The sequence below is a fragment of the Cylas formicarius genome, unplaced genomic scaffold, assembly GCF_029955315.1.
Source record: "Cylas formicarius isolate icCylForm1 unplaced genomic scaffold, icCylForm1.1 PGA_scaffold_1__22_contigs__length_36826433, whole genome shotgun sequence".
Taxonomy (NCBI): domain Eukaryota; kingdom Metazoa; phylum Arthropoda; class Insecta; order Coleoptera; family Brentidae; genus Cylas; species Cylas formicarius.
The window spans coordinates 34,140,281-34,163,238 of NW_026844264.1; the positions used below are offsets into that span (position 1 = coordinate 34,140,281).

The 22,958-nt window shown below is 39.9% G+C and overlaps 5 protein-coding genes across 5 annotated transcripts; 3 read left to right on the forward strand and 2 right to left on the reverse strand.

The window, feature by feature from the left end:
• The first annotated feature begins 43 nt into the window (after positions 1–43).
• Positions 44–1,305, forward strand: LOC132697496 (protein ITPRID2). Its single transcript, XM_060663081.1, has 4 exons — positions 44–226; positions 286–598; positions 651–718; positions 776–1,305. The coding sequence occupies exons 1-4, from the start codon at positions 150–152 to the stop codon at positions 819–821; spliced, it is 504 nt and encodes a 167-aa protein (XP_060519064.1). The 5' UTR covers positions 44–149; the 3' UTR covers positions 822–1,305.
• Positions 1,306–1,478: 173 nt separating this feature from the next.
• On the reverse strand, positions 1,479–3,223 carry LOC132696415 (splicing factor 45). Its single transcript, XM_060661228.1, has one exon. It carries the CDS (start codon positions 3,095–3,097, stop codon positions 1,937–1,939), a length of 1,161 nt encoding a protein of 386 aa, XP_060517211.1. The 5' UTR covers positions 3,098–3,223; the 3' UTR covers positions 1,479–1,936.
• Positions 3,224–3,318: 95 nt separating this feature from the next.
• LOC132696414 (alanine--tRNA ligase, cytoplasmic) lies at positions 3,319–13,311 on the forward strand. Its single transcript, XM_060661227.1, has 9 exons — positions 3,319–3,467; positions 3,559–4,040; positions 4,093–4,394; positions 5,200–5,397; positions 5,452–5,842; positions 8,071–8,344; positions 9,254–9,709; positions 10,406–10,625; positions 12,675–13,311. The coding sequence occupies exons 2-9, from the start codon at positions 3,579–3,581 to the stop codon at positions 13,255–13,257; spliced, it is 2,886 nt and encodes a 961-aa protein (XP_060517210.1). The 5' UTR covers positions 3,319–3,467; positions 3,559–3,578; the 3' UTR covers positions 13,258–13,311.
• Positions 13,312–17,246: 3,935 nt separating this feature from the next.
• Positions 17,247–21,256, reverse strand: LOC132696416 (mitochondrial ribosome-associated GTPase 2). Its single transcript, XM_060661229.1, has 4 exons — positions 20,757–21,256; positions 20,217–20,702; positions 20,026–20,164; positions 17,247–17,787 (listed from the first exon to the last, which is right to left on the reverse strand). The coding sequence occupies exons 1-4, from the start codon at positions 20,892–20,894 to the stop codon at positions 17,417–17,419; spliced, it is 1,134 nt and encodes a 377-aa protein (XP_060517212.1). The 5' UTR covers positions 20,895–21,256; the 3' UTR covers positions 17,247–17,416.
• A 258-nt stretch (positions 21,257–21,514) lies between these two features.
• Positions 21,515–22,904, forward strand: LOC132696417 (transcription initiation factor TFIID subunit 9). The gene is made up of 2 exons (XM_060661230.1): positions 21,515–21,648; positions 21,705–22,904. The coding sequence occupies exon 2, from the start codon at positions 21,837–21,839 to the stop codon at positions 22,527–22,529; it is 693 nt and encodes a 230-aa protein (XP_060517213.1). The 5' UTR covers positions 21,515–21,648; positions 21,705–21,836; the 3' UTR covers positions 22,530–22,904.
• Positions 22,905–22,958: the final 54 nt, after the last annotated feature.

Consider the following 22,958-nt stretch of genomic DNA (forward strand, 5'->3'; position numbering starts at 1 on the left):
CGATTAGACTTCAGATGCTAAGTTCACCAGCGGGCCAGTCACAGACCACTGAATATATTGCTATAAATTTTGTTGACGTTAACAATTGCGTCAACTGATTTTAAGGGTTACAAATGATTGAGTGTTAGTCCAGTCGGTGGAGATGTGTAATGTTCGTTCGAGAGCGAGTTGAAATATTTTCCGATAAAAAAGGATTTATCGCGACTCAGGATCGTCTTATGGATAAGTGGGACGGCAAACGTCGGCACGGATTTAAATTGGTCTCCTGCAATTTTTTTTTTTTAGGAAAACAACCTCGCCCGAAACGATGCTGATGCAGACGTCTCAATTGACGCAGCAGTGGTTGGAATCCATGCAAAATCAGAGGTCGTCGTTGCAAAACATTTACGCCACGCAGCAGACCTTAATCAACAGGCAGAAGTATCTGCAGAGAGACAGTTCCGTGCAGTCGGACGACAGTCACTGCAGCAGCGTCGAGTCAGTTTTGGAGTTACGCAAACCCGATCCCGAGGCCGTGCTGTTGGGGCTCGGCTTCGGTCCAAAACACGATTCGAGTTTTATTTCTCGGATACCGAGTCGGTTCTTGCAACCATCGAAGGTTTTTAACTTTTAACTTTGCTTTTGTGGGCGTTTATCGCTATTTGTTGCAGTTGATCACTCATATTGACATCAACAAATTTATCGAACAGTACAAGGTTGAACATGACTTAGATAGTCAGTAAGTAAAAATTATCACACCTGGAGCCTGGACTAGCTGCTTTGTTTTTTTTTTTAGATCCGCCCCTCAGTCGCCTGTAAAGACGCTTCCGAAAAATCACTAGTCGTCTTTAGGTCATCTGCCATTCCCATCTTGCCCAAGAAAACATATCGGTCAATTATAGCAATGACCAAAACCTATGGTTTTTACTCTTGTGATCTTAAAACTTATAAGTATTCACACATTCCTTTGTCTTGTATTTTTTTACAAACTTTACCGGTAAATTCTTGCCACAAAATGTCAATCTACTTTCCTATTTAGCAGATATCTTCCATGTTATTTGAAAGATGCATTGCTCTATGTCTGGTCTTTCATGGAAATACACGCCCTCTGTCGTTTGTGATTTGAGGTTAATGTCATGCACAGATATTAATAAAATTTGTTTTAATTTTTGACACCAATAATTAACAGAAACATTCTGTGCATAACTCTGTGTTCTCAACCAAATTTATACGACCATGATATTTACTGTATATAATTTTTCCTCGTATCTCTCTATATTTTTGTAAAATAATTTATACCTTGCGAGACCAAGTTTTAAATAAAAATTTGTCCTAAAATGGTGGTTTCTCATTTTAATGCATTGGATAAGTAATTGATAAATAAAAAAAACAGTAATTTTTTAATCTAGTAGCTGTAAGTTTATACTTAATTCAATTATTTATATTACTGTGTACAGGATTTTTCAAAACATGTTAAAAGATAGGGTTAAAATTGAATGTCTTGTTTGGAAACTACTTTTTTCATAATGCGGTTTCCAAATAAAATCTAAAGTAGTCCATAAGGAGATAAAAACAATCTAGTGGGCCGCTGTCACTTTACATTTCTTATTACACTAATATTAAATTGTGCGTATGAAAACTGCTCGATATTAATAGTGGGTTTTATCATGCGCCGCCTCGATCGGCAGATTTACCTATATCCTTTGGTTTATTTTATCTGGGGATGTCTAAAACGATTTCTCTACATTACCATACTCAGCACGTAATATCACTTAAATAAAATGTTTTTAATGAAGGTAACGTTTTAACTAACCAAACGTTTATATAATAAAATACCCTAATGTTTTCCGCATTCGCTTTAAAACATCGCGCATAATTTATTGCCATGCGAGACCAAATTTTCATTTACATAACATAACCTTTATTGGGCACAGGTAATAAATAGAAAACGAGTAATCTAATCTACGAGCTGTAAGTTGTCGAACTTTTCGGTATCGTAAAAATTAGCTTTGACTTGTCGGCCGCCGAAGAACCTGCCGTTCAAGTCGACCACTGCTTTTATCGCGCTCTCGATCCTCTGAAATTCAACAAATATCCTGACGGCCTCCTCGGGGTCCGTGTGCGGGATTTCGTGAATGATACAGCTAGCGACCGGCCCATATTTCGTATTGCACTCGTCCTTCACTTCGGGCTCCAGATCGTCGTCCACTTCGCCGGGCCCCACCATGTTCTTCAAAAGCACCACCTTGCTCGGATTCTTCATAATCTCCGTTATCGGCGGATTATTCACATTCTGGGCGGGCTCGATCGGCGGCGGAGGCGGCATTATGTCCTTCTCGTGGACTATCCGACCACCCCTTTTCGAAGTTTTCTCCACCAGCAGGGCGCTCGACATTCCCTGTTCCATTCTTCCCAAGCCCTGGCCCTCTTTAAACCCGTACCTCGCCATAATTTTCGCCGCCACTGATCCACCATAGCTAGGAGGTTGCGGTTTGCTTGGCACGATAGGTACAGAATCAGCGGAAGCTTCTTGAAGGCTGGGCGGGGGCGCTATGGCGACCCCGCCCGAAGGTCTGGGTGTTTTAGGAGCGGGCTCCTCTTCGTCGTCCGCCCAGCGACCCGCGAAACCGCTAGCGACGGGCGGCTGCGCCATCTGCGGGACCGGAGGTGCCGAAGATCGAGGCGGACTATCGTCCGGATCGCTAAACCTGCTCTTTCGTTTCTTCTCCTTCCGTTTCTCCTCCTTCTCGCTCTCCTTGTCCCTCTGATCGCGCATTTCCTTGACAACCTTTTCGTATTCGTTGGGCCACGTCGGGTCATATTCGTCGACCACTTTCCAGTCGTACTCCAACCCGTATGTGCCGCCGCTGCTGATTATTGGCAACCTGGACTCCGGCTTCGGTTTGGGGAACGGTTGGTGGACGTCGTCGTCGTCTCGTTTCGATTTCAAGTCGATCACCGGCGCCAAACTGACTTTCCTGGCGGCGTCGCGCTTTGGCTGCGTCACCGTCGCTTTTTTCAACTGCAGCTGCGACTGCAACAGTTTGATGCCCGAGGACCATCCCTGGACTTTGTCGGGAACCGTGGTTTTAACGTCGTAATCGTCGTAGAGGGACATTAGATAAATATTTAGTTTACATTAACAATCTCAAAAGTTAGGTTATGTAGCGTACTGTCAATTGGCGTTATGTTTGAACCGATTTATCTTCTGTGGGCCTCGAATGTTTGTTAAATGAATTTAACGTTTCACCTATTGTCTGAATCGTATATTGAAAAAGATGTATAATATTTTCATCACTACCGATGTCAAAAACGGTCACAGACTAGAAAAATACGCAGGCCGTTTAACGGTAGCGTGAGACGCAAGGCGAGCGGGCGCGCAACGTGTCAAGAGAAATTCCTTTTTCTGATTCACGCTAAGAGCTTTTTATTTGAGGTCATAGTTTAAAATTGGCGTATTATTAGTTAATTTTTGAAAAAAACTGCAGGTACGTAAGAGTTGGAAACCGCACTCGCCCTTATCCCTTATACGTTCGGACCACCGTTTAAAGTCGCCCCTTTTACCATATGTACTTGCAGACTGTGAAACCTACACCGCAATGAACACCAATCTAACTTCGAAGGAGATACGGAATCTCTACATCGACTTCTTCAAGGAAAAAGGTCACACGTACGTTCATTCATCTTCGACGATCCCTCTGGACGATCCGACGTTGCTTTTCACCAACGCGGGCATGAACCAGTTCAAGCCTATTTTCCTCGACACCGCTCTTCCGAATAGTGATTTGGCTAAATTGGTGCGCGCCGTCAACACCCAGAAGTGCATCCGGGCCGGGGGCAAACACAACGACTTGGACGATGTCGGCAAGGACGTGTACCATCACACATTTTTTGAGATGTTGGGCAACTGGTCGTTCGGCGACTACTTTAAGAAGGAGATGTGCGCGTGGGCGTGGGAATTTCTAACGGAAAAGCTGAAGTTACCCGCAGACAGGTTGTATGTTACATATTTTAGAGGGGACCCGTGGGCCAAGCTCGAACCTGACGAGGAATGCAAACAGGTAAATGCTGGGTTCTTAGCCGAAGCCTGATCCTCATAAAAACAATCTTCAGATATGGTTAAGCCTGGGAGTGAAACCAACGCACGTGTTGCCGGGAGCTATGAGAGTCAATTTTTGGGAGATGGGCGAGACGGGACCTTGCGGTCCCTGTTCAGAATTACATTATGACAGGATAGGCGGAAGAGAGGTGCCGGATCTGGTCAACAGGGACAATCCAGACGTGCTTGAAATATGGAACCTTGTGTTCATCCAGTACAACAGGGAACCGGACAAAACATTGAAACCGCTACCCAAAAAGCACATCGATTGCGGTCTGGGCCTGGAGCGGTTGGTGTCTGTCGTGCAAAACAAACGGTAAAAACGTCTCTTTAGGACTTGTAACTCTATAAACTCACTTTTCCTATTGTGCTTGTTATAACATTCTGGGTTAGTCAGTCAGTGAAATAATAAAAAAAAGTGCATAAAATGTGGAAAAAGGTAGATAATAAATAACCAAACAATTGCTTTATCAGGAATTTTTCTTTGTGGATATTTTCTTCGATATTTTTTTGTGGTGTGTTTTCAATATAACAATTATACAAGTCGTCCACACAGTGAATTAATTTTGATTGAACATGACAATGGACCCCTTTCCGCAAGGAATCCAACCAAAATGAAATAGTTGAAGCATACAAACACACAAATTCACATATTTCTGATGCCATAAGCCAATGAATGATGTCTTTTTTTTCCCAACAAATTCATGAACAGCAGCCATTTTCAAGAACGAACTTTGCCGACTACTTGGAACACTAAGGGTAAATAAAAGGTGTAAACAGATGGTCAACTGCAATAGCAACAAATTGTTTGTACTGTACTGCCCAGCTAAGCTCTCTCTCTTTCTCTTGTACTGTGCTGCCTGCAAAATTGGAGCTTGAACAAATTTTTATCTCCAAAATATGAATCTGCGCCAATTTTCTTACATGTATTCGATAAAACTAAAGTTCTTGCGTGTTATCAAACCTTCTGAAACGTGGAAGTTTCTTTGAAAAATTGATAAATTTGTTCTTCTCCAATTTAAATGAAACATTTATTTCTCTTCATTACCTACACTGCTAAGTCCGACAATTCTGGTTAGTTTACGGAATATACATGATGGCGGTTACTGATATTCTCTCAGGTCTAATTACGACACGGACTTGTTCGTACCGATTTTCGAGGCGATCGAAAAGGGCACGGGGGCGCCGCCCTACCGCGGACGCGTCGGCTACCACGACCCGGACAAAATCGACATGGCGTACAGGGTGTTGGCCGACCACGCGAGGACACTAACCATCGCCTTATCGGACGGCGGTTATCCGGACAACACCGGAAGGGGGTACGCGCTTAAAACCCCCCAAAAATACAGCCCCTTTAATACCTTCCATTTTAGTTACGTCCTGAGACGTATATTGAGGCGGGGCGTGCGCTACGCCATCGAAAAACTCGACGCGAAACCGGGCTTCTTCAGTAGCCTCGTTTGTACGGTGATCGAAATTTTGGGCGACACCTTCCCCGAGCTAAAGAAAGATCCGCAACGCGTCATGGACATCATCGACGAGGAGGAACGGCAGTTCTTGAAGACGCTGTCCAGGGGGCGTAGGTTGCTCAACGCGGTCATCAAGAAGCCTAACTGCAGAGTGTCCGGTCAGCTCGCGTGGCGCCTCTACGACACCTACGGCTTCCCCGTCGACCTGGTGCAGCTCATGGCGCAGGAGAAGGGCTGTCGCGTCGACATGGCGGCGTTCGCGGAGGAGCAGAAGATGGCGCAGCAACGCTCGCGGGTAAGGTTCGCGTTTTTTTTTTTTTTCTTCTGCCCGAGTCGTTTGTGCGTAGTTTCGTCAATAGGCATATTCACACATTGTCTTGACAAAGAAGAAAAACATTTTGCCTCTTCCTCCTCGTAGATGTCATCTAAAAGGCTTGTTGGTAACGTTTTTCTTGATATATAACCATATAACCAGGTCTTCAATGCATCGAAGTTCGAATTAGTAGCAAAAATTGCCTTTGCTATTTGTTTGTCAATCTTTTCTTTTTCATCGGTTGATGTTCGCATTACGAAACTACTCGGCTTAGGCTACTTTTTAGTTTTTTTCTTGTAGTAGACGATGTAGTAGCAATATCAAATACGCGAGCAATTTTGCTTTAAAAAATTAGTAAAATATTTATTGGATTTTATTAAATTAATACGGCAAACTTTATTTAAAAAATAAATTAAACCAAATTAAACGATCCAAAAGTCTTTTGGACTTTCCTAAAGAATTAAAACATACACGTTCATACAGACTTCCACGACATGATCTTTGTCATTTTAATTGGGACACCCTGTATATTTCGACTTTTTTGAAATCTTTGGTTAAAATAAAGGTCCATTAAGAAGTTCCTATCCGAATTTTGCATAGTTTAGGCAGAAATTGGGCTTGTGTGTGTGTGTGTGTGTTTTTTTTTTTTTTTTTTTTTTTTTTTCATAATTGCCCCATATAAATTTTTATTGTTACACTACTGATCCAGGTATTTCAACGAAAATTTAACCACAGACTAAGGAGATGATACACTACTCAATCAGTTTGACAGATGCGCCTCAGCTTATACAGGCTGTCCCAAAAACAAAATCTCAAGATTTTCAAATGGAACACCCTATATATTTATTCAGATATAAATTTTAGGGCAAAAAATATATTAAGTTGTTGAATTTAAGTCACTTGTTGGTAGCATTAGGTATTTTTTAAAAAGCCAAGGCACTAATACTTGGAAATTTTGAAAAAAGTCGACTCTATACTACACACTTTAACAAATTGAATAAATCTCTAGAATTCATATTTAAAGAAAAATTTTATACTTAAGTGACCTTTGTTTTAACCAAGGAAATTAATTTTGGCAAGAAAAGGCAAAAAGGACAAGACATACTTCTACCTTTTATGAGATGGAAAGTTAATTTAAAATGAAATAAGTAATTATAAAACAACATCATGGCGTGCTTTATCTTTGAACTATCTATCTGTATTTCTTTCTTGCAGATTTTTCAAATCGCTCTACGCTCAGATATATTTCGATCTGTTATTTTAACGTAATTTAAATATTTTCACCTAATGCTCTTCGTGTGTTTATTGTACTATATTGTTTATAATGGCATAAAAATATTTTGTAATTGCTAAAAAAAGGATACATATTCTTATGAAATTAAAAAAAATAATTAAAATAAAAAAAATCAAAAGTTAAAAAAAAACAATGATTTTTATTTTTTTAATAAAATACAATACAAATACAAAGTGTAAAATGTCAAGTTCAAATCTCCTATTAGGGAAATGTTTGATTTATAAGCCAAACCTCAGAAATTTTCTTTGTACTAGCTCGGTCCTAATCTAATCTAGATATACTTGTGAAGTCTCATGTTGTTCTTGTAATGAAGTCTTGCATATTTAGCATTCTGGAGAACCTCGCTACCTTTAGATCCATCGCATTGAGTTCACACCACATTGTAAATCTGTCGAGGTCACCCAAACTAACCAAAACATAAGGGACCCAGGTGGGATCCCTGTGGTACACCAGTCGTTATTTCTGTTGACAACTGGAAATGTATTATTCAGGTAGTTATTCACTCTAGACGAATTCCCCGAATACCAGCTGCTTTCAATTTATTAAACAATAGACCCTGTCAAATGTAATTGTCGGTGTAGACACCTCCCCATCCAAGACACGCTACAGATGGTCAATATAAGTAACCAGATTCGATGCTGTGGACCAATTATTATTGAGCTGAAAAAATAGACTTGAAATATTCAGCAACTGTCGTATCGAAGAGTTTGGGAATACGGCTTAGGTTAAGTATGGGTCTGTAGTTGCAAAAATAATGTATAGGGGCGGGATAAAACAAAACTACAAGCGTTTTCGTATCATTTGTCGCAATAACTCGCTTTAACGGTAGATTGACGTCCGATAGACGCGTTAATCTTCGTTTAATTCGCAAAAAGAAAAATAAGCTCCGCCCATTCGGTAATGCGCGTATTCGCAGGCGAGAGGCGTGGGCGTGCCCGACACGACTGACCTCGACGTCTACGCGATAAACAAGCTTAAAAATGACGACATCCCGCCCACCGACGACTCGCCCAAATACGCGTACGAGGCGAACGACGCCGGATACAACTTCAAGGAGTGCGTCGCGACGGTCATAGCCTTGCGTCAAGACGGCGTGTTCGTCCAGGCGGCGATGGTAAACGACGATTGCGGCGTGTTATTGAACCGGACCAACTTTTACGCGGAGCAGGGCGGTCAGATCTACGATACGGGTGAGTTCTTTGGTCGGAAGGGCCGGGAAAGTGGTGAAAAAGTTGAAAAATTAAAAATGGTTGTAACAAGTTCGAATTTTCCGGGCAGTTGGAACGCGTCAAAAGAATTATTATTTGGTCAATAAATTGTTCCCCAACTCGTAAGGGAAAGCCGGAAAATGGGCGGAAAAGTCAAAGGGATTTCAAGCAGTTTCAAATTTCGCAGGTAGTTAGAACGTGCCAAAACGATGATTTTTTGTCAATAAAAGTTTTCTATATCTCGTAAGGGAAATCGGAAAATTGGTGGAAAAGTTATTAAATTATTTTAGCGGTTTCAAATCTTGCAGGCAGGTATAACATACCAAAACGATCATTTTTTTGTGAAACAAAGTTTTCTCTGTCTCGTTAGGGAAATCGGGAAGTGGATGGAGAAGTCGAACAATTCCGGTTCCAAATTTTGCAGGCAGAACATGCCACAGCAGAACATATATTTATTTATATATTTAAGTTATTTTAGCGGTTTCAGTTTTGTATGGGAGTAAGTAAAACGTGGCAAACCATCATTTTTTACCAAATAAACTTTTCTGTAACTATTACAGAGCAAGCCTGAAATGCGGTGGAAAATCCCAACTTTAAAAGCGGTCGTAGCGGTTTGAACTTTTGCAGCCGGTTAAAGTCTGTTAAAACTATCAATTTCCCCCAGTAAATTTTTCCTCCGTCCCGTAACGGGAAGCCGGAAAATAAGCGAAAAGTCAGAAAATCATGAGAAATTTAAAGTAACATAATATAACCTTTTGTCTATATTCTACGGAAATGCCGGAAAAGCGATCATTTTTTTTTCTCGCATCGCATAAACGTTTCTACTGGAAGAGGGTTTAAAAAAACCGCCCAGTTCCCTCTTTCGTTCAAAGTCGTTTCGCGTCCATATAGGGTATATGGTCAAGGTCAACGACCCTGGCACCGAGTTCGCCGTCAAGAACGTCCAGGTGCGCGGCGGCTACGTCGTCCACGTGGGAAACGTCTTCGGCGTACTGAAAACCGGCGACAGGGTCAGTTTGCACGTGGACACCGCGAGGCGGCGCTCGATCATGAGCAACCACACCGGCACGCACGTGCTCAACTTCGCGCTGAGGAAGGTGCTCGGCCCCGACGTCGACCAACGGGGCTCCCTCGTCGCCCCCGAACGATTCAGGTTCGATTTTACCAACAAGGGCGCGATGCAAGTCGACCAAGTCAAGGGGGTGGAGCTGGCGTCGCGGCAGGTGATCGCCCAGGACCACCAGGTGTACACCAAGGACGTCAACTTGGGCGAGGCGACGCTCATAACGGGGCTACGCGCGGTTTTCGGCGAAACTTACCCCGATCCCGTGAGGGTAGTGTCGGTTGGTGAGTACTACTTCCTAACTTCACATTCTTTCCATATTTTCCAACACCACAAACGGCTTATTATTGAGCGCTTGCGTTGACTCCAAGTTTACCCACGCTGACATTACTTTTGCTTCAATTTGGTAGCAGACAGTAGTTCAGTTAAAATACTAATAGATTGTCAAACTTCCGTTGACTTTATTTTATTTTGACACACAACGTTTTGGAAAGCTCCAGCACTATCCGTTTCCAAGTCTATACTGGATAACGGGTAGTGTAGACTGTCTATACTTGAAAACGGGTAGTGTAGACTCTCTACACATAATTAAGAGTAGTGTAGCCTGTCTCTACTTCATAGTAGTGTAGACTGACTACAGTTAATAACGAATATTGTAAACTGTCTTCACTTGATAAAGGCTAGTGTATAAAGAGTAATGTAGACTATCTGCATTTTATAATGGGTACTTCCTACTCGGTGTTGTCAATGTATTTAATAGGAACTTTTCGTACCTCTTTTTGTTGACGTTATTTTGCAGAATCCTTTAGTTGAAGCGTGCGCACTCGATGGAAAATAACGTTTTTCCTCGTTAAATTAATTTCCCAATGAAATGACAAAATATAATACTGTAATAAAAACAACTATTAACCTCACTTTTTTGAATTTTGCCGCCCGTTGTCGCACGTACCACGTAGGTGATACTTGGTTTTTCCACGTAGGCGTGCCCGTCGAAGACCTGCAAAAAGATCCGTTCAATCTCGCGTGGGACGAGTACTCGATAGAGTTCTGCGGCGGCACCCACGTGCACCGTACCGCACACATCGGCGACTTCGTCATCACTAGCGAGGAAGCGGTAGCGAAGGGCATCCGCAGGATTGTGGCAGTGACGGGTGCGGAGGCGACCCAAGCCCTCGCGACCACCGAACAGTTCGAGAAAAGGTATACTTCGACCAGAAATATAGTGCTTTTACAACCGACCCCGTGATTAAGTTTGCCTACTGTTTATTACACCAAAACCGTAGCCCCTTATAGAACACCCTATTGAGCAGACCCTTACCCATGACCATTCAAGGACCGTTCTAGGAATTTATCTAACTACGGTAACAATCCGGAACTCCATAGGAGATACGAAATAAAGTTTCTTGGACTCTCCTTAAATTTAAATTAGATTTAAAATATTATAATTATGTTGATACAGGGTGTCCCAAAAATACCCCCCCCCCCCGGCATCCACTTTGTTATTTTAAATGGAACACCCTGTGTATTTTGACATTTTTGGAATTCTTGGTTAAAATAGGAAATTCCTATTCAAATTTTGCATAAAATTATGTTCCATTTGAAAAGATTTTGTTAATTGAATTCGCCAAAACGGCAGTACCTATTTGGGACACCCTGTATAAGCTGAGGCTCATTTATATACCTGGATCAGTAGCGTCACAACACAATTTTATATGAAGCAGACCTACTTAATGCAGAACAAACATCTGTGGGGATGGGTTTTACCACGGTCCTGCCAAGGTCTGTGGTTAAGGTTACTATAAAAAATACTTAAAACGTCAAAGCAATAAATGCACTATATTTTTGGTCGACGACGTCACGTTGTATACTTTGTCTCTAAGTATATCGTCGCGGCTTTTGATCATAGTTATCACTATCACAAACATTAATATTTTGCGAGCACCCAGTGTAATAGGTAGTCGAGTTACGAGGTAATATTAAATCCAAGCAATCGATTTCGAACCCGTATATCGCGAACCCTGTATGATTGACAAAAATAGTAAATAAAAAGATTGGTTTAATATGGAGACATAATTCCAAATTCCTGCCGAATTTGAACTCGATAGTTCGAAATTTCGAACACTTACTTTGTTTCGTAGCGAGTTTCCCACTAATAGCCGACAAAATGGCCGCCTGCGTCTGATCGGCTCAATATTTTGCATCGGGCTGCGCATCGTCTAGTATTAATAGGATGGAAAATTTAAAGCTGGTAGTTTCAACCATTCGTATGTTATCCGGCTTCAAAAAGTTCCCGAAGGTCCGTTTCGGAGAACAGAGAACAGACAAAAATTTAAAAATCGATTTTATCGGTTTCTTGAAAGTAACAAATCCTAAGTCAGTAAACGAGATGGAAACTACCAACAAAAATATAAATATAAGTAATTTAACTATACATGAACTTTTATTTTTGTCACATTCGTTTTAAACGAGCAACCTTTCAAGTGCCTAAGCTCGCGTTGTCCATTACAATGACACTGTTATCCGGAATATTTTCAAAAGACAACTTTGAAAATTCCGTATCGCATCGTCATGTTAGTCCGAGCTAGAGTCCTTAATCCCACTTCTGATCTAACGTTAATTACGGTATTTTTTTATTTCTTTATTATTAATTAAACTTACAGGCTCAAGACACAATAACAAGTTATAATTGCCTTAAAACTTAACTACAACTACTCGCAGTACGCCTAAAAATTTACTCAATCAGAAAGAGCAAATTATTCGATTGCATGGGTAACGTTCCGGAACAAATTGTGCAGTAGTTTTGCAAATAATGCTTTTGTATTACTCAATATGTTTATTTTATTTTGTTAAAGTTCATGTAACATTTTAAATGTGCTTTTTTAGTCGAGACACTTAAGAAGTATAGCGAATTCAATTTTGCATCATTGATAATGATTTTAAAAAGATACGGTAACATAATCAAGCTTCAACTGCACTGGACTACAATGAAGTGTTTTTTCGGATTTGATTTCTTTTGCGTTTCCACTTAAAAGAGGGATAGATGTTACTGAAACTTGCAACTGCTGCTTCTAGCTTCCTTTTCAGAGTACCCAATCATATCATATCTTGTTCACCATTATTATTATTTATTATTATTATTATATTATTAGTTGTTGTAATTACTTTTTGTTACCGTCAAAAGCCAAGACGATATAGTTTGAGACACTCTATAGATGCCCCTATAACTTTTCCTCCTCCGCAACACTCAAGGGTAGAGAGCCTCCGCCTTCAAATCGCTTGCGACCCTAACGGCGCAGACTCGAAGGACCACGTAAAAAAAATCGTCGAGCTGAGCGACGAGATCTCGCACGCCATCATCTCCTATTGGAAGAGGGAGGAGATGTGTTCCGCCCTCAAAAAACTCAAACTCAACTTGGACCAGCGCGAGCGCTCCGACAAGGCGGAAGTCGCCACCAGAGTGCTGGACCGCGTCAAGGAGCTGCTCGAAGCGAATCCGCTTTACCTCGTCGAAGAGCTGAAGGCTTCGAACAATACGAAAGCGCTGAGCGCTGCCCTGAAGCACGTCAAGGGGGCGGGGCGGTCGACCTCGGCCGCTCTCTTCGTCTCGGTCGATACGGACGCGAAGAAGATGTTCTGTTTGGCGTGGGCGTCGGACGACGCCATCGCCAAAGGCCTGCGCGCCAACGAGTGGGTGCAAACGGTGTCAGAGAAGATAGGAGGGCGGGGCGGCGGCAAAGCCGACTCTGCGCAGGCTAGCGGCGACTACGCCGTAGACGTGGGCGTGGTCTTACGGTTGGCGGAGGAGTTCGCGCGCGCCAGAGTGTCGGTCTGAGGCCTTATTTTTGTAAGTTCACATTTTTATGTTCAATAAAGCGTTTTCATTTGATGATTCGAATTTTTTGATTCGAATGACCCAACACTATCTCAATTTTCAACCGCTGATTACAGGACGCTTGTTTATTTTTGTTAGAGTTCAAAATCCGGCCTTCATTCTAACAGCTTCAAGAAACTTTTTACTTTTTTTGCATGGGTAGCGATGTTTTATATAGTCCTATTGCTCGACGAAACACCGATACTAGATTCGGATTACGCGGATTTTTTGATCCGATGAAATATGATTTCATAAATTTTCAAAAGGACGCTTTTGTACGTTTGCCAGTTCTATCATTAGTAATTCCATTTCCGGGATTTTTTTTTTTTTACTTTTGTGAGTGCTAGACGAATCATCGATATTGGGTTCCTACAATTAATGGTTCGAATTAATAATGGGATCGCGATGAAGCACGATTCTTTGCGCTATTTTCAACTTAGAGCACAGATATATTTCTTTAAGTGCCTAGAGGAGTTCTGTTCTTCCGTTTATAAGATGTATAATTATTAGTTCCAGTTCTGAGAAAATTGATTTTAATTTAAAATATTGACTGGTTTTATGAATAAGTAGCGGAGCCTTTCTTTTGTTTGGTGCGAGTGCCGATATTGGATTCCTACCGTTTAACGATTCGAATTCATAATCGGATTAAACAGATTCTTTGATCAGATCCACTACGATTCTTTGATTCCAACACTAGCATAATTTTCAGCTTTGACCGATGGTAAAACATTGTTACATTCTTCGGTTTGCCAGATCTATAATTATAGAAAATTGATAATGCTTTTGAATTTTTTTGACTTTTGATTTAAAATATTGACCCCTGATGTTAGATTACGCGGATTCTTTGATGCGTTGTACTATTGTGCTTTGATTCGAATTACCCAACGCTATATGCCATCAGAGTGGGCGAACGTGCTTGAATGGTTACCCAACGGATTTTAAGGAAGAAGATATGGCATCACCTGGGCTGCTGGAAAGGGGCGACTAGGGAAGTCGTCTTGTTAATACGCGGAAGAAACCTTGTTTGATTAATTTAAATTCCAGACAAGTGGTCTCCGTATTTGTTTTTTAAAACAGAACACTCGTTTTGTTTGCTACTCTTGGTTTTTATTGTGCCTCGTGCTTAGTAAAACAAAAACAAAGGTAAATCCAAAGTGAAGTTATGGTATAGTGAAATAAAATGCCTAGTGTTTTTAATCCAGTGTCACAATGTCCATAGGGAGGTTAACTTACAATTGCGTCGCGTTAGGATGTAATAATCCATACTACAGGCAAATCACAACGGCGGAATATAAAAATAAGAGCTTTTTTCGGTTTCCCGAGAAAGACCCAGAAAGATGAAAACGTTGGTTTAAAATAATGCACCCGGATGAGTCGAACACGAGAATGTATTTGTGCGAAGATCATTTCGAAAATAAATATTTTCACAGTCCAGACAAACAAAGATTAACTCGTTATGCTGTCCCTTTTCTCATTAAATTCGAGCCCAACGAATTCGCCTAATAAAAGCACTATTTAAGCCGTATAAGAAAATATTGTTTAATCCATATATAAGTTTTATTCCTGCTCGTATTATATTTTTAAATAAAACTGAATAAGTGGCAAGCATTGCATTTTATTACTTTATAATTTTACACTTTATCAATGATAAATCTCACGTTTGTTTAATTGTAATCTCCCAATAAAATTCGTAAGACGAATGAGACAAACGTATATTATCATTGCGTGAAAAAAACAACCTATAAGATTAAAGGGTTTTAAAAAGCTCAAGCAAAAACAAGGGTTTTAAATTTGATAAACTATCTCGAAAATGAAAGAGGAAAAAAAAAACAATATAATAACGAAAGTCAGCACCGGAAATGTTAAAGTGAAAATTCAGAATGTTTTACCATTGCAACTCTTCCAGTTTAGGAAAACTCTGGATATTGAACTTGATATATTTATTTCGAAAGAGTTTCCCATTCTCTGTTCTCCGTAACGGACTATCGGTAGGTTTTTGAAGATGATATCATTCGAACGGTCATCATCAGATTGATGTATATTCTTGACCAGTTCATGTGTGTGTGGTTTCTTTTTAATTTGTGTTGGTCTGGTCGAATTAATTTTAGATTTTTTGTGTTTTTCGTTTTACCTATAACATATATTTTACGTGTTTTGTGATTGTTTCGCCGCGTAAGGTGGCGTAATGGTAAAGAGCATAATATACGTCTTAATAAAATGTCGCTCATAAGACGCAGAGCGTTAAAGTTTACTTCTCCAAATATTTACTTGAATGCGGGGGTTTTCAGAGATGAGAATCTCCCTATTTTATGCCATAATTTTTACGCCGTTTGGTACAGATCGATTCAGTTTAATTTTTTTGTCTGTTCTCTGATCTTCGTTACGGACCTGCAGGAAGTTTTTCGTGCCTGATTACATTGGAAACACTCGTTTTCTTGAGCCGGAAGGCGCAGGGCAACGACTCCAAAAATATATAAGGTTGTTCGGAAAGTCATTTCGTTTTTTCCCGTCAGGGGACTTAATTACGTTTTTTCGAAACCAACTTCACACTTAAGCCGCATAACCATTATATGTCTTGAGAGCTGATATTGCAAGGCTTGTGTGTGAAAAAGTTCTATTAATTCTACGCAGTAGTTTTTGGTTGGTGCCCTTTTAAATATGGAGAGCAATAAGCAGCATTTTCGTCATATTTTACTTTTTTACTTCAGAAAAGGTAAAAATGCTGTCCAAGCGAGAGAAAAATTGACGGATGTGTATGGAGAAGGCGTGTTAACAGTACGCCAGTGCCAGAACTGGTTTGCAAAATTTCGATCCGGCAATTTTGATGTCGAAGATGCACCACGGTGTGGAAGGCCGGTCGAAGCTGACAAAGATGCGATAAAGGCATTAGTTGATGCAAATCGGCGAATAACCACACGAGAGATTGGTGAGAGATTAAATTTGTCGAATTCGACTATTTATGGCCATTTGAAAGGCATGGGCTTAACCTCGAAGCTCGATGTGTGGGTGCCCCATGTCCTTACGGAGCGAAATTTGTGTCGTCGCGTTGACGTGTGTGATTCGCTCCTCAAACGTCAAGAAAATGATCCATTTTTGAAGCGGATTATTACTGGGGACGAAAAATGGGTTGTATACAACAATGTTAAACGCAAGAGGTCATGGAGCAGAAAAGATGAACCGGCTCAAAGCGTGTCAAAAGCCAACATTCACCAAAAAAAGGTGATGCTCTCCATTTGGTGGGATGTCAAAGGAATCGTTTTTTTTGAGCTTTTGCCGGACAATACAACGATTAATTCAGAAGTCTATTGTCATCAACTGGACAAATTGAATGATTCACTTAAAGAGAAGAGGCCCGAATTAATCAACAGGAAGGGTGTAGTGTTCCACCAGGATAATGCGAGACCTCACACACGTTTGGTCACTCGCCAAAAACTTTTACAGCTTGAATGGGACGTACCGCAACATCCACCATATTCTCCAGATCTGGCGCCTTCCGACTACTATTTGTTCCAGTCCCTGCAAAATTTTTTGGATAGCAAAACCTTTACCTCAAATGAAGATGTCAAAAACCACCTGAACCAGTTTTTTGCCAGCAAGGACCAAAACTTTTATGAGAAAGGAATTATGTTACTGCCAGAAAGATGGCCAAAGGTGTTGGACCAGAATGGCCAATATATAATTTAATAAAATATTTATTCATTATACGAAAACTGTCTTTCATATTCCCAAAAAAAAAACGAAATGACTTTCCGAACAACCCAATAGTTCAGACTGTACAGGCTGTCCCGGCTATGGCCAAAAAACTGAAAATTGCTGTTTTTCCGATTAAATTGTAGGCTGTACCTGACAAAGCGCTAGAAATGGCGCCGATTTTGGGTTTTTTAGATTTTTAGGCCGCGTCGAGAGCTACAATTTTTGCATTTACCGTTTTCGTCTATCGTACAGGGTGCGCGAGCTATGGGCTAAGGCTACTCTGGTGTGTTATATTTGCATCACAATAACAGCTGTTTTCAGAACTTACAGGAAACCTCAAACTCTTTTTTTTTAATCAATTTTCTCTACGCACATCCCGGAATAACAACAAAAGCGAACTTAAAACATGTTGTATTCGATGTTATAATTATTCTACACTCTGTCCAACGTTATCGTCGTAAATCGCCCTCATCTTCTCCAACAACTTCCTCACGTTAGTACCGAATTTCGCGCTGATTGGTACCACCGGCAGGTCGATGCGCGACCTCAGCTCCGGCAAGTTTTCTTCGGCGTCCGCGAGGTCCATCTTGTTCGCGACGACGACCTGCGGTTTCCTCGCAAAACTCTCGTTAAACTGGGCCAGTTCAAACCTCAAAATTTCCAGGTGGCGCCACGGCTCCGGTAGAGACACGTCGATCACGTAGAGCAAGGCGGCGCACCTTTCCGTGTGCTTCAAAAACTGTATGCCGAGGCCCCGATTTTTGTGAGAGTCGCGCACCAGGCCCGGCAAATCGGCCACTGCGACAGAACATTTGCAAACATTTTTTTTTATCATTTCGACACGTTCGAATTAAGGTCTGGATGGAGATAAAGAATTTTGTTTCAAAATGCTTTCAGCTAACTCGTTTTACAGGCTATTTAAAAGTTTATTATAGTTTTCGTTAGTTTTGGTTAGACTACCATTATAGTATCGTACTGACTGCGCCAATTAACTAGGCAAAGGTCGTTGCTTTTCTTTTTTAAATGTATTTGATTTTACAAGATGTACGCTATAGCAACATATCTTAACTGACTTCTGGGAAAATAAAAAATAGCGTTTTTGATATGAAGTAATAGAACTCGGACCATGCATCAAGAATAAGAGAGAATAATTATAATTAAACTAATGATGTTTGCATAAAATTTGATTTATCAATTAATATTTTATTTTATCGAAATGGAGAACAGGAAAGACACCCAAATTTAATGGGTGTTCAGAATTTTGGAAAACTTTTATGAATACTGCGATAAATACAAACATTGTAAAAACATTACCTAAATGTTAAAATATCTTTTTTGACGTATACAAATAATATAATAATATAAATATTTTTCTTTAATTTATTCAGATCAGGGTACGAAACTGCCTATATATATATATATATATATATATATATATATATATATATATATATATATATATATATATATATATATATATATATATATATATATATATATATATATATATATATATATATATATATATATATATATATATATATATATATATATATATATATATATATATATATATATATATATATATATATATATATATATATATATATATATATATATATATATATATATATATATATATATATATATATATATATATATATATATATATATATATATATATATATATATATATATATATATATATATATATATATATATATATATATATATATATATATATATATATATATATATATATATATATGTCAATTTTCATGATTTTATGTTGAGAAACAAAATAGTTAGGTTAGGTTCTGCAGTAATGCAGAATTTTCAGAATTAAATTTTAAAATCTGTCAAAAATTAATCGATTTTTCTCCATCTTCCCTTGAAACCCGCCGAACCCAACGAATCGTGGACACCTCGTACAAGGGTTGACCATTATAAAATGTTACCTCCTCTGATACTTTTATTTTACACTTTCAAAAAAAATTTAATGCGAAAGGTGAAGGGTTTGATGTGCGGACTTAATATTACATCCTTATTTATTAATTATTATTATATATTCTTAAAATTGGAAGCCCAGTATATTATTTCATAAAAAAAAGTTCCTTTCATGCTGATTTCAAAACTGTTGCATCAGGGTTTTGTTGGTTGGTCTGTGGTGTTCCTATTCTATGGTCTAGAGAGTTTAGCCAGTCACCTCGCGCGCTTATGTCTGAACCTCATGGCACTATTTAAATAAATAACTTGTAGTGGAGTTCTCTTTTATTATAAAAAACCTCCAATACGAGAAAAACATGCTACAGTTATTTTTTACATTATGGCCAGAATTTTCCAAAAATAAAATCGTCACATGCAACATCATGGCGTCTTTTGTTTAATTTTGACAGTTGTGGCACCTTTTAAATATTATTATTTAAATAAACCAGAACATTTAAATAACAATTTTATATAATATAAATAAAATATTATTGCCAGCCAATAGCCCAGATTTTACTCTTCCAGGCACCTTTTTGTAAAGAAACTTAAAAACAAAATTTACTTTGGATGCCATGTCAAAGAAATGAAATACATAATATTGATGATTTGGAACTGAATAATGAAAGCTTTTAGACATGTTCAAAAGAGGGCGTCAACTGCAAATTCAGGAAATTGCAGGACATTTTCAACATTTGACGCACAATTCCTACTCGATAAATTAGTTCTTCTATATCTGTTGTATCTACATAGCTTTTATGTTTTTTTTTTATATACAACAATAATTCGATTTTTTTTTTAATTGAAAACGTTTTGTTATATTCACAACTGCCATAATGAAACAAAAGACTCCATGACAATGCACAGACAACTAAGTGACGATTTTGTTTTTGAACAATTCTCGCTTTAATGTAAAAAATAACTGTAATGTTATATGTTTTTGAAAATTTAAAAATTAGTATGCTTTTTTTAACACCTTGTATATAAATCAGAGTGTAATATTAATTCTACATATTAAACCCTACCACTTTTTTCCCTAAAATGAATAATCACCTGCGATTTGTTCATAATCGTCATATTGCACCATCCCCAAGTGGGGCTTCAACGTGGTGAAAGGATAGGGGGCGACCTTTGGCCTCGCCCGCGAAATGGCCCTCAGAAGGGTGCTTTTGCCCGCGTTGGGCAATCCTATCTGGAAATTATCATTATAACCTACAACGACGTCTACGAACGACGATAATTACCAAACCGACGTGCGCTATGCTTTTAACTTCGACTGTGTACTGCAAGTTCTCGCCCTCCGCCCCATATTCGCAGATTTTCGGCGCCTGTTCCACGTCGGTGACGAAAAAACTGTTCCCTTTACCGCCCGCTCCGCCCCTCGCGGCGATAAACATCAGACCCTCCTTGCACAGGTCACAGACCACCTTGCCCTCAGCATTTTTTACGACAGTACCGACCGGCACCTTGACGACTTTGTGCTGCGCGTTTTTGCCATTGCAATCCTTGTTGGTACCTTTTACGCCGCTGTCTCCCGCGATCACGGTCGGCATCTGGTTTAAATCTCGAACGTGCGAAGAGGCCTCAAAGATGACGTGGCCTCCGTTGCCACCGTCGCCGCCGTCCGGGCCCGCGTTTTCATTGCACCACAGTTGCAAGAACGAAATGCAACCGTTTCCGCCCGAGCCGCCCACGACCCGTACGTGTTTCAGGTCCGCGAAATTTTGAACCTGCGTAGCGTTAAAACAGTTTTACGGTCGTCGATTCCAACGCATAATGAATACCGCATTGCCCGCAGAGGTGGGTTTTTTGCTGCGAACCGGCTGCCCGATACGTTGACAAAATTGGGCTATCCGTTGCGTCGTATTAATTTGCAGGCGATAATTTGTTAAACATCCTTTAAATCGAATTAAAAAAAACATCGGAAGAGGTTATGTATGTTGTGGAATGTCGTTGTACGAATAATTGATTCGAATCGCATTCGTAGTCTGTGATATAGGCAAGTGACGTTAACCGTGGACTTAATAACAAACTGACTTTATTGTGGACGCATTACAAGAACATATCACAAAAGACGAAGTTAAATCAAGTCATGAGCATCATAGCTAAGTTTATTTTTTCAAGCACGTCGAACACATGTTTAGTAGTCTACTATGATAATATCGCCTTTTTTATGTCTGATACCCCCAACCAAACTTATAAAACAATTCTGTCCCAATCCAATCTGACCGGCTCTTACAAATATAGAAAATATACCCGGTAATATTGGATTGGGGTCAAACATTTGACGTTTTCTCTCCGGAGGGCAAGAACAGCGTATAGTATCACAAAAACTAAATGTCGAAATCACAATGATTTATTAAAATTTTGATTTAATCGGTATTTTTGGATGAAATATTAATAAAACATTAATAAAACAAAACTTAAAGTAGTCGTTAAATATTCATCAAAAGACGTTATTAGACTTAGTGGTGGTGCTTTTTGACTTATCGATTTGTTTTCTTTGAAATGCACACCTGCCTCTGACATAACTTTGAGCGTATACCTCAATTCGAACGGTCTCCTTTTTACTTCCCAAAACGTTTATAAAATTGGACAACCCGTTGCGTCGTATTAACTCCTTGCGACATTTTGTTGAACATCGTTTAAATCGAATTAAAAATAAATCCAAAAGGAGTAGGTATTAAAATTAGCCAGCTGTATTGCTTATTGATTCGTGTTCTGTAATATAGGCCAGTCGTCGGTCTGTGACGCGAACCGTGGACGTATAGAAAATATTCGGGGGTCTGATTTTAAAGTCGTTTGATTTTCAAGCCGTTTCAATCCGTTATTTCGAACGGAGCCTCGAGCATTCGACTCGCGCCATGTCGGAAAAAGAAAAGCAAAAGAATAACCCACCCAAAAACATCCCGAAAGATGGGCAAGTAATACTCGCCATCATGAAAGAAATGGGTATAACGGAGTACGAGCCCAAGACGATCGTGCAGCTCACAGAATTTGTGTACAGATACGCGACATCGATTCTCGAGGAGGCCAAAATGTACGCCACCAATCCGAAGCAGAAAGTGTTGGATGTGGATGACATAAAGCTAGCACTGCAGCTTACGACGGAGAACTCTTTCACGATGCCACCTCCGCGCGAAGTGGTGCTCGAGTGCGCTTCGGTCAAAAACTACACGTTACTCCCCGCTGTTAAACCCCACTGCGGGCTCCGCTTGCCGCCGGACAGATATTGTTTGTCCTCGTGCAATTACACCCTGAAGAGCGTCCAAAAAAAGGGGCTACAGAAAAACTACAATGCTGGCGCGGGGGCCATGTCAAAAATGATGCAAAAATCGAACATAAGCTTTTTGAAAAGGACCAACGCCGGGGCCCTCAAGCAGACAGTGACGAAAGTGAGCGGCGCCCCGTCCTTGCAGCAGAAAACTATTTTAAAACCCAAGATTCAGATCACCCAGAACATTCAGCTTGCCGGCTCCCCCACTGGCTCGGGCCACATGATGGAGAACAGCTTGAAGCGGAAACGCGAAGAGGATTCCGAGTTGATGCAAACTTGAGCCCCGTTGTGGCGCACACAGTGATCCGTGATTATTTCTAGCCCGTGATGCGAAACTTTAAAATTTAGATATATACGGAGTCCATGGCAGTTTCGCAATTACTTTATTATAATTTGGGATGGTTTCTTTTTGAACAACTATGGACCAATAAACCCTTCAATAGAATTTGGTCAGTTTATTGTACGTGATATGTTTGGAGGTCAGTGGTTTGACGCTTCATTCGTATGACGTCATATTTGTAGTTTTGACTATTCAAACCAGTCGCTGCCCCGTAATTTCGCACTGTGTTTTGATTTTACTATTTGTTTTTAAATTGATAAAAATAATTGTCGTTGTTGAATTAAATAACCATAAAGGTGTTGCATTTTTTTTTTAATGTAGATGCTTGTGGCTCAATTTTCAAGTCCGCATTTTGTCTTAGAGGAAGAT

Bases quoted from the DNA above. Each gene is read 5' to 3' on its own strand.
- LOC132696415 (XM_060661228.1), bottom strand. From the start codon at position 3,097: ATGTCCCTCTACGACGATTACGACGTTAAAACCACGGTTCCCGACAAA.
- LOC132697496 (XM_060663081.1), top strand. From the start codon at position 150: ATGTTCGTTCGAGAGCGAGTTGAAATATTTTCCGATAAAAAAGGATTT. The intron at 599-650 runs GTTTTTAACTTT...TATTTGTTGCAG, and splicing joins GGTTCTTGCAACCATCGAAG to TTGATCACTCATATTGACAT. The intron at 719-775 runs GTAAGTAAAAAT...TTTTTTTTTTAG, and splicing joins GAACATGACTTAGATAGTCA to ATCCGCCCCTCAGTCGCCTG.
- LOC132696414 (XM_060661227.1), top strand. From the start codon at position 3,579: ATGAACACCAATCTAACTTCGAAGGAGATACGGAATCTCTACATCGAC. The intron at 4,041-4,092 runs GTAAATGCTGGG...AACAATCTTCAG, and splicing joins CTGACGAGGAATGCAAACAG to ATATGGTTAAGCCTGGGAGT. The intron at 8,345-9,253 runs GTGAGTTCTTTG...GCGTCCATATAG, and splicing joins CGGTCAGATCTACGATACGG to GGTATATGGTCAAGGTCAAC.
- LOC132696417 (XM_060661230.1), top strand. From the start codon at position 21,837: ATGTCGGAAAAAGAAAAGCAAAAGAATAACCCACCCAAAAACATCCCG.
- LOC132696416 (XM_060661229.1), bottom strand. From the start codon at position 20,894: ATGTTTTTTTTAATTCGATTTAAAGGATGTTTAACAAATTATCGCCTG. The intron at 20,165-20,216 runs GTAATTATCGTC...GATAATTTCCAG, and splicing joins GCATAGCGCACGTCGGTTTG to ATAGGATTGCCCAACGCGGG. The intron at 17,788-20,025 runs GTGATTATTCAT...GTTCTGTCGCAG, and splicing joins CGATTATGAACAAATCGCAG to TGGCCGATTTGCCGGGCCTG.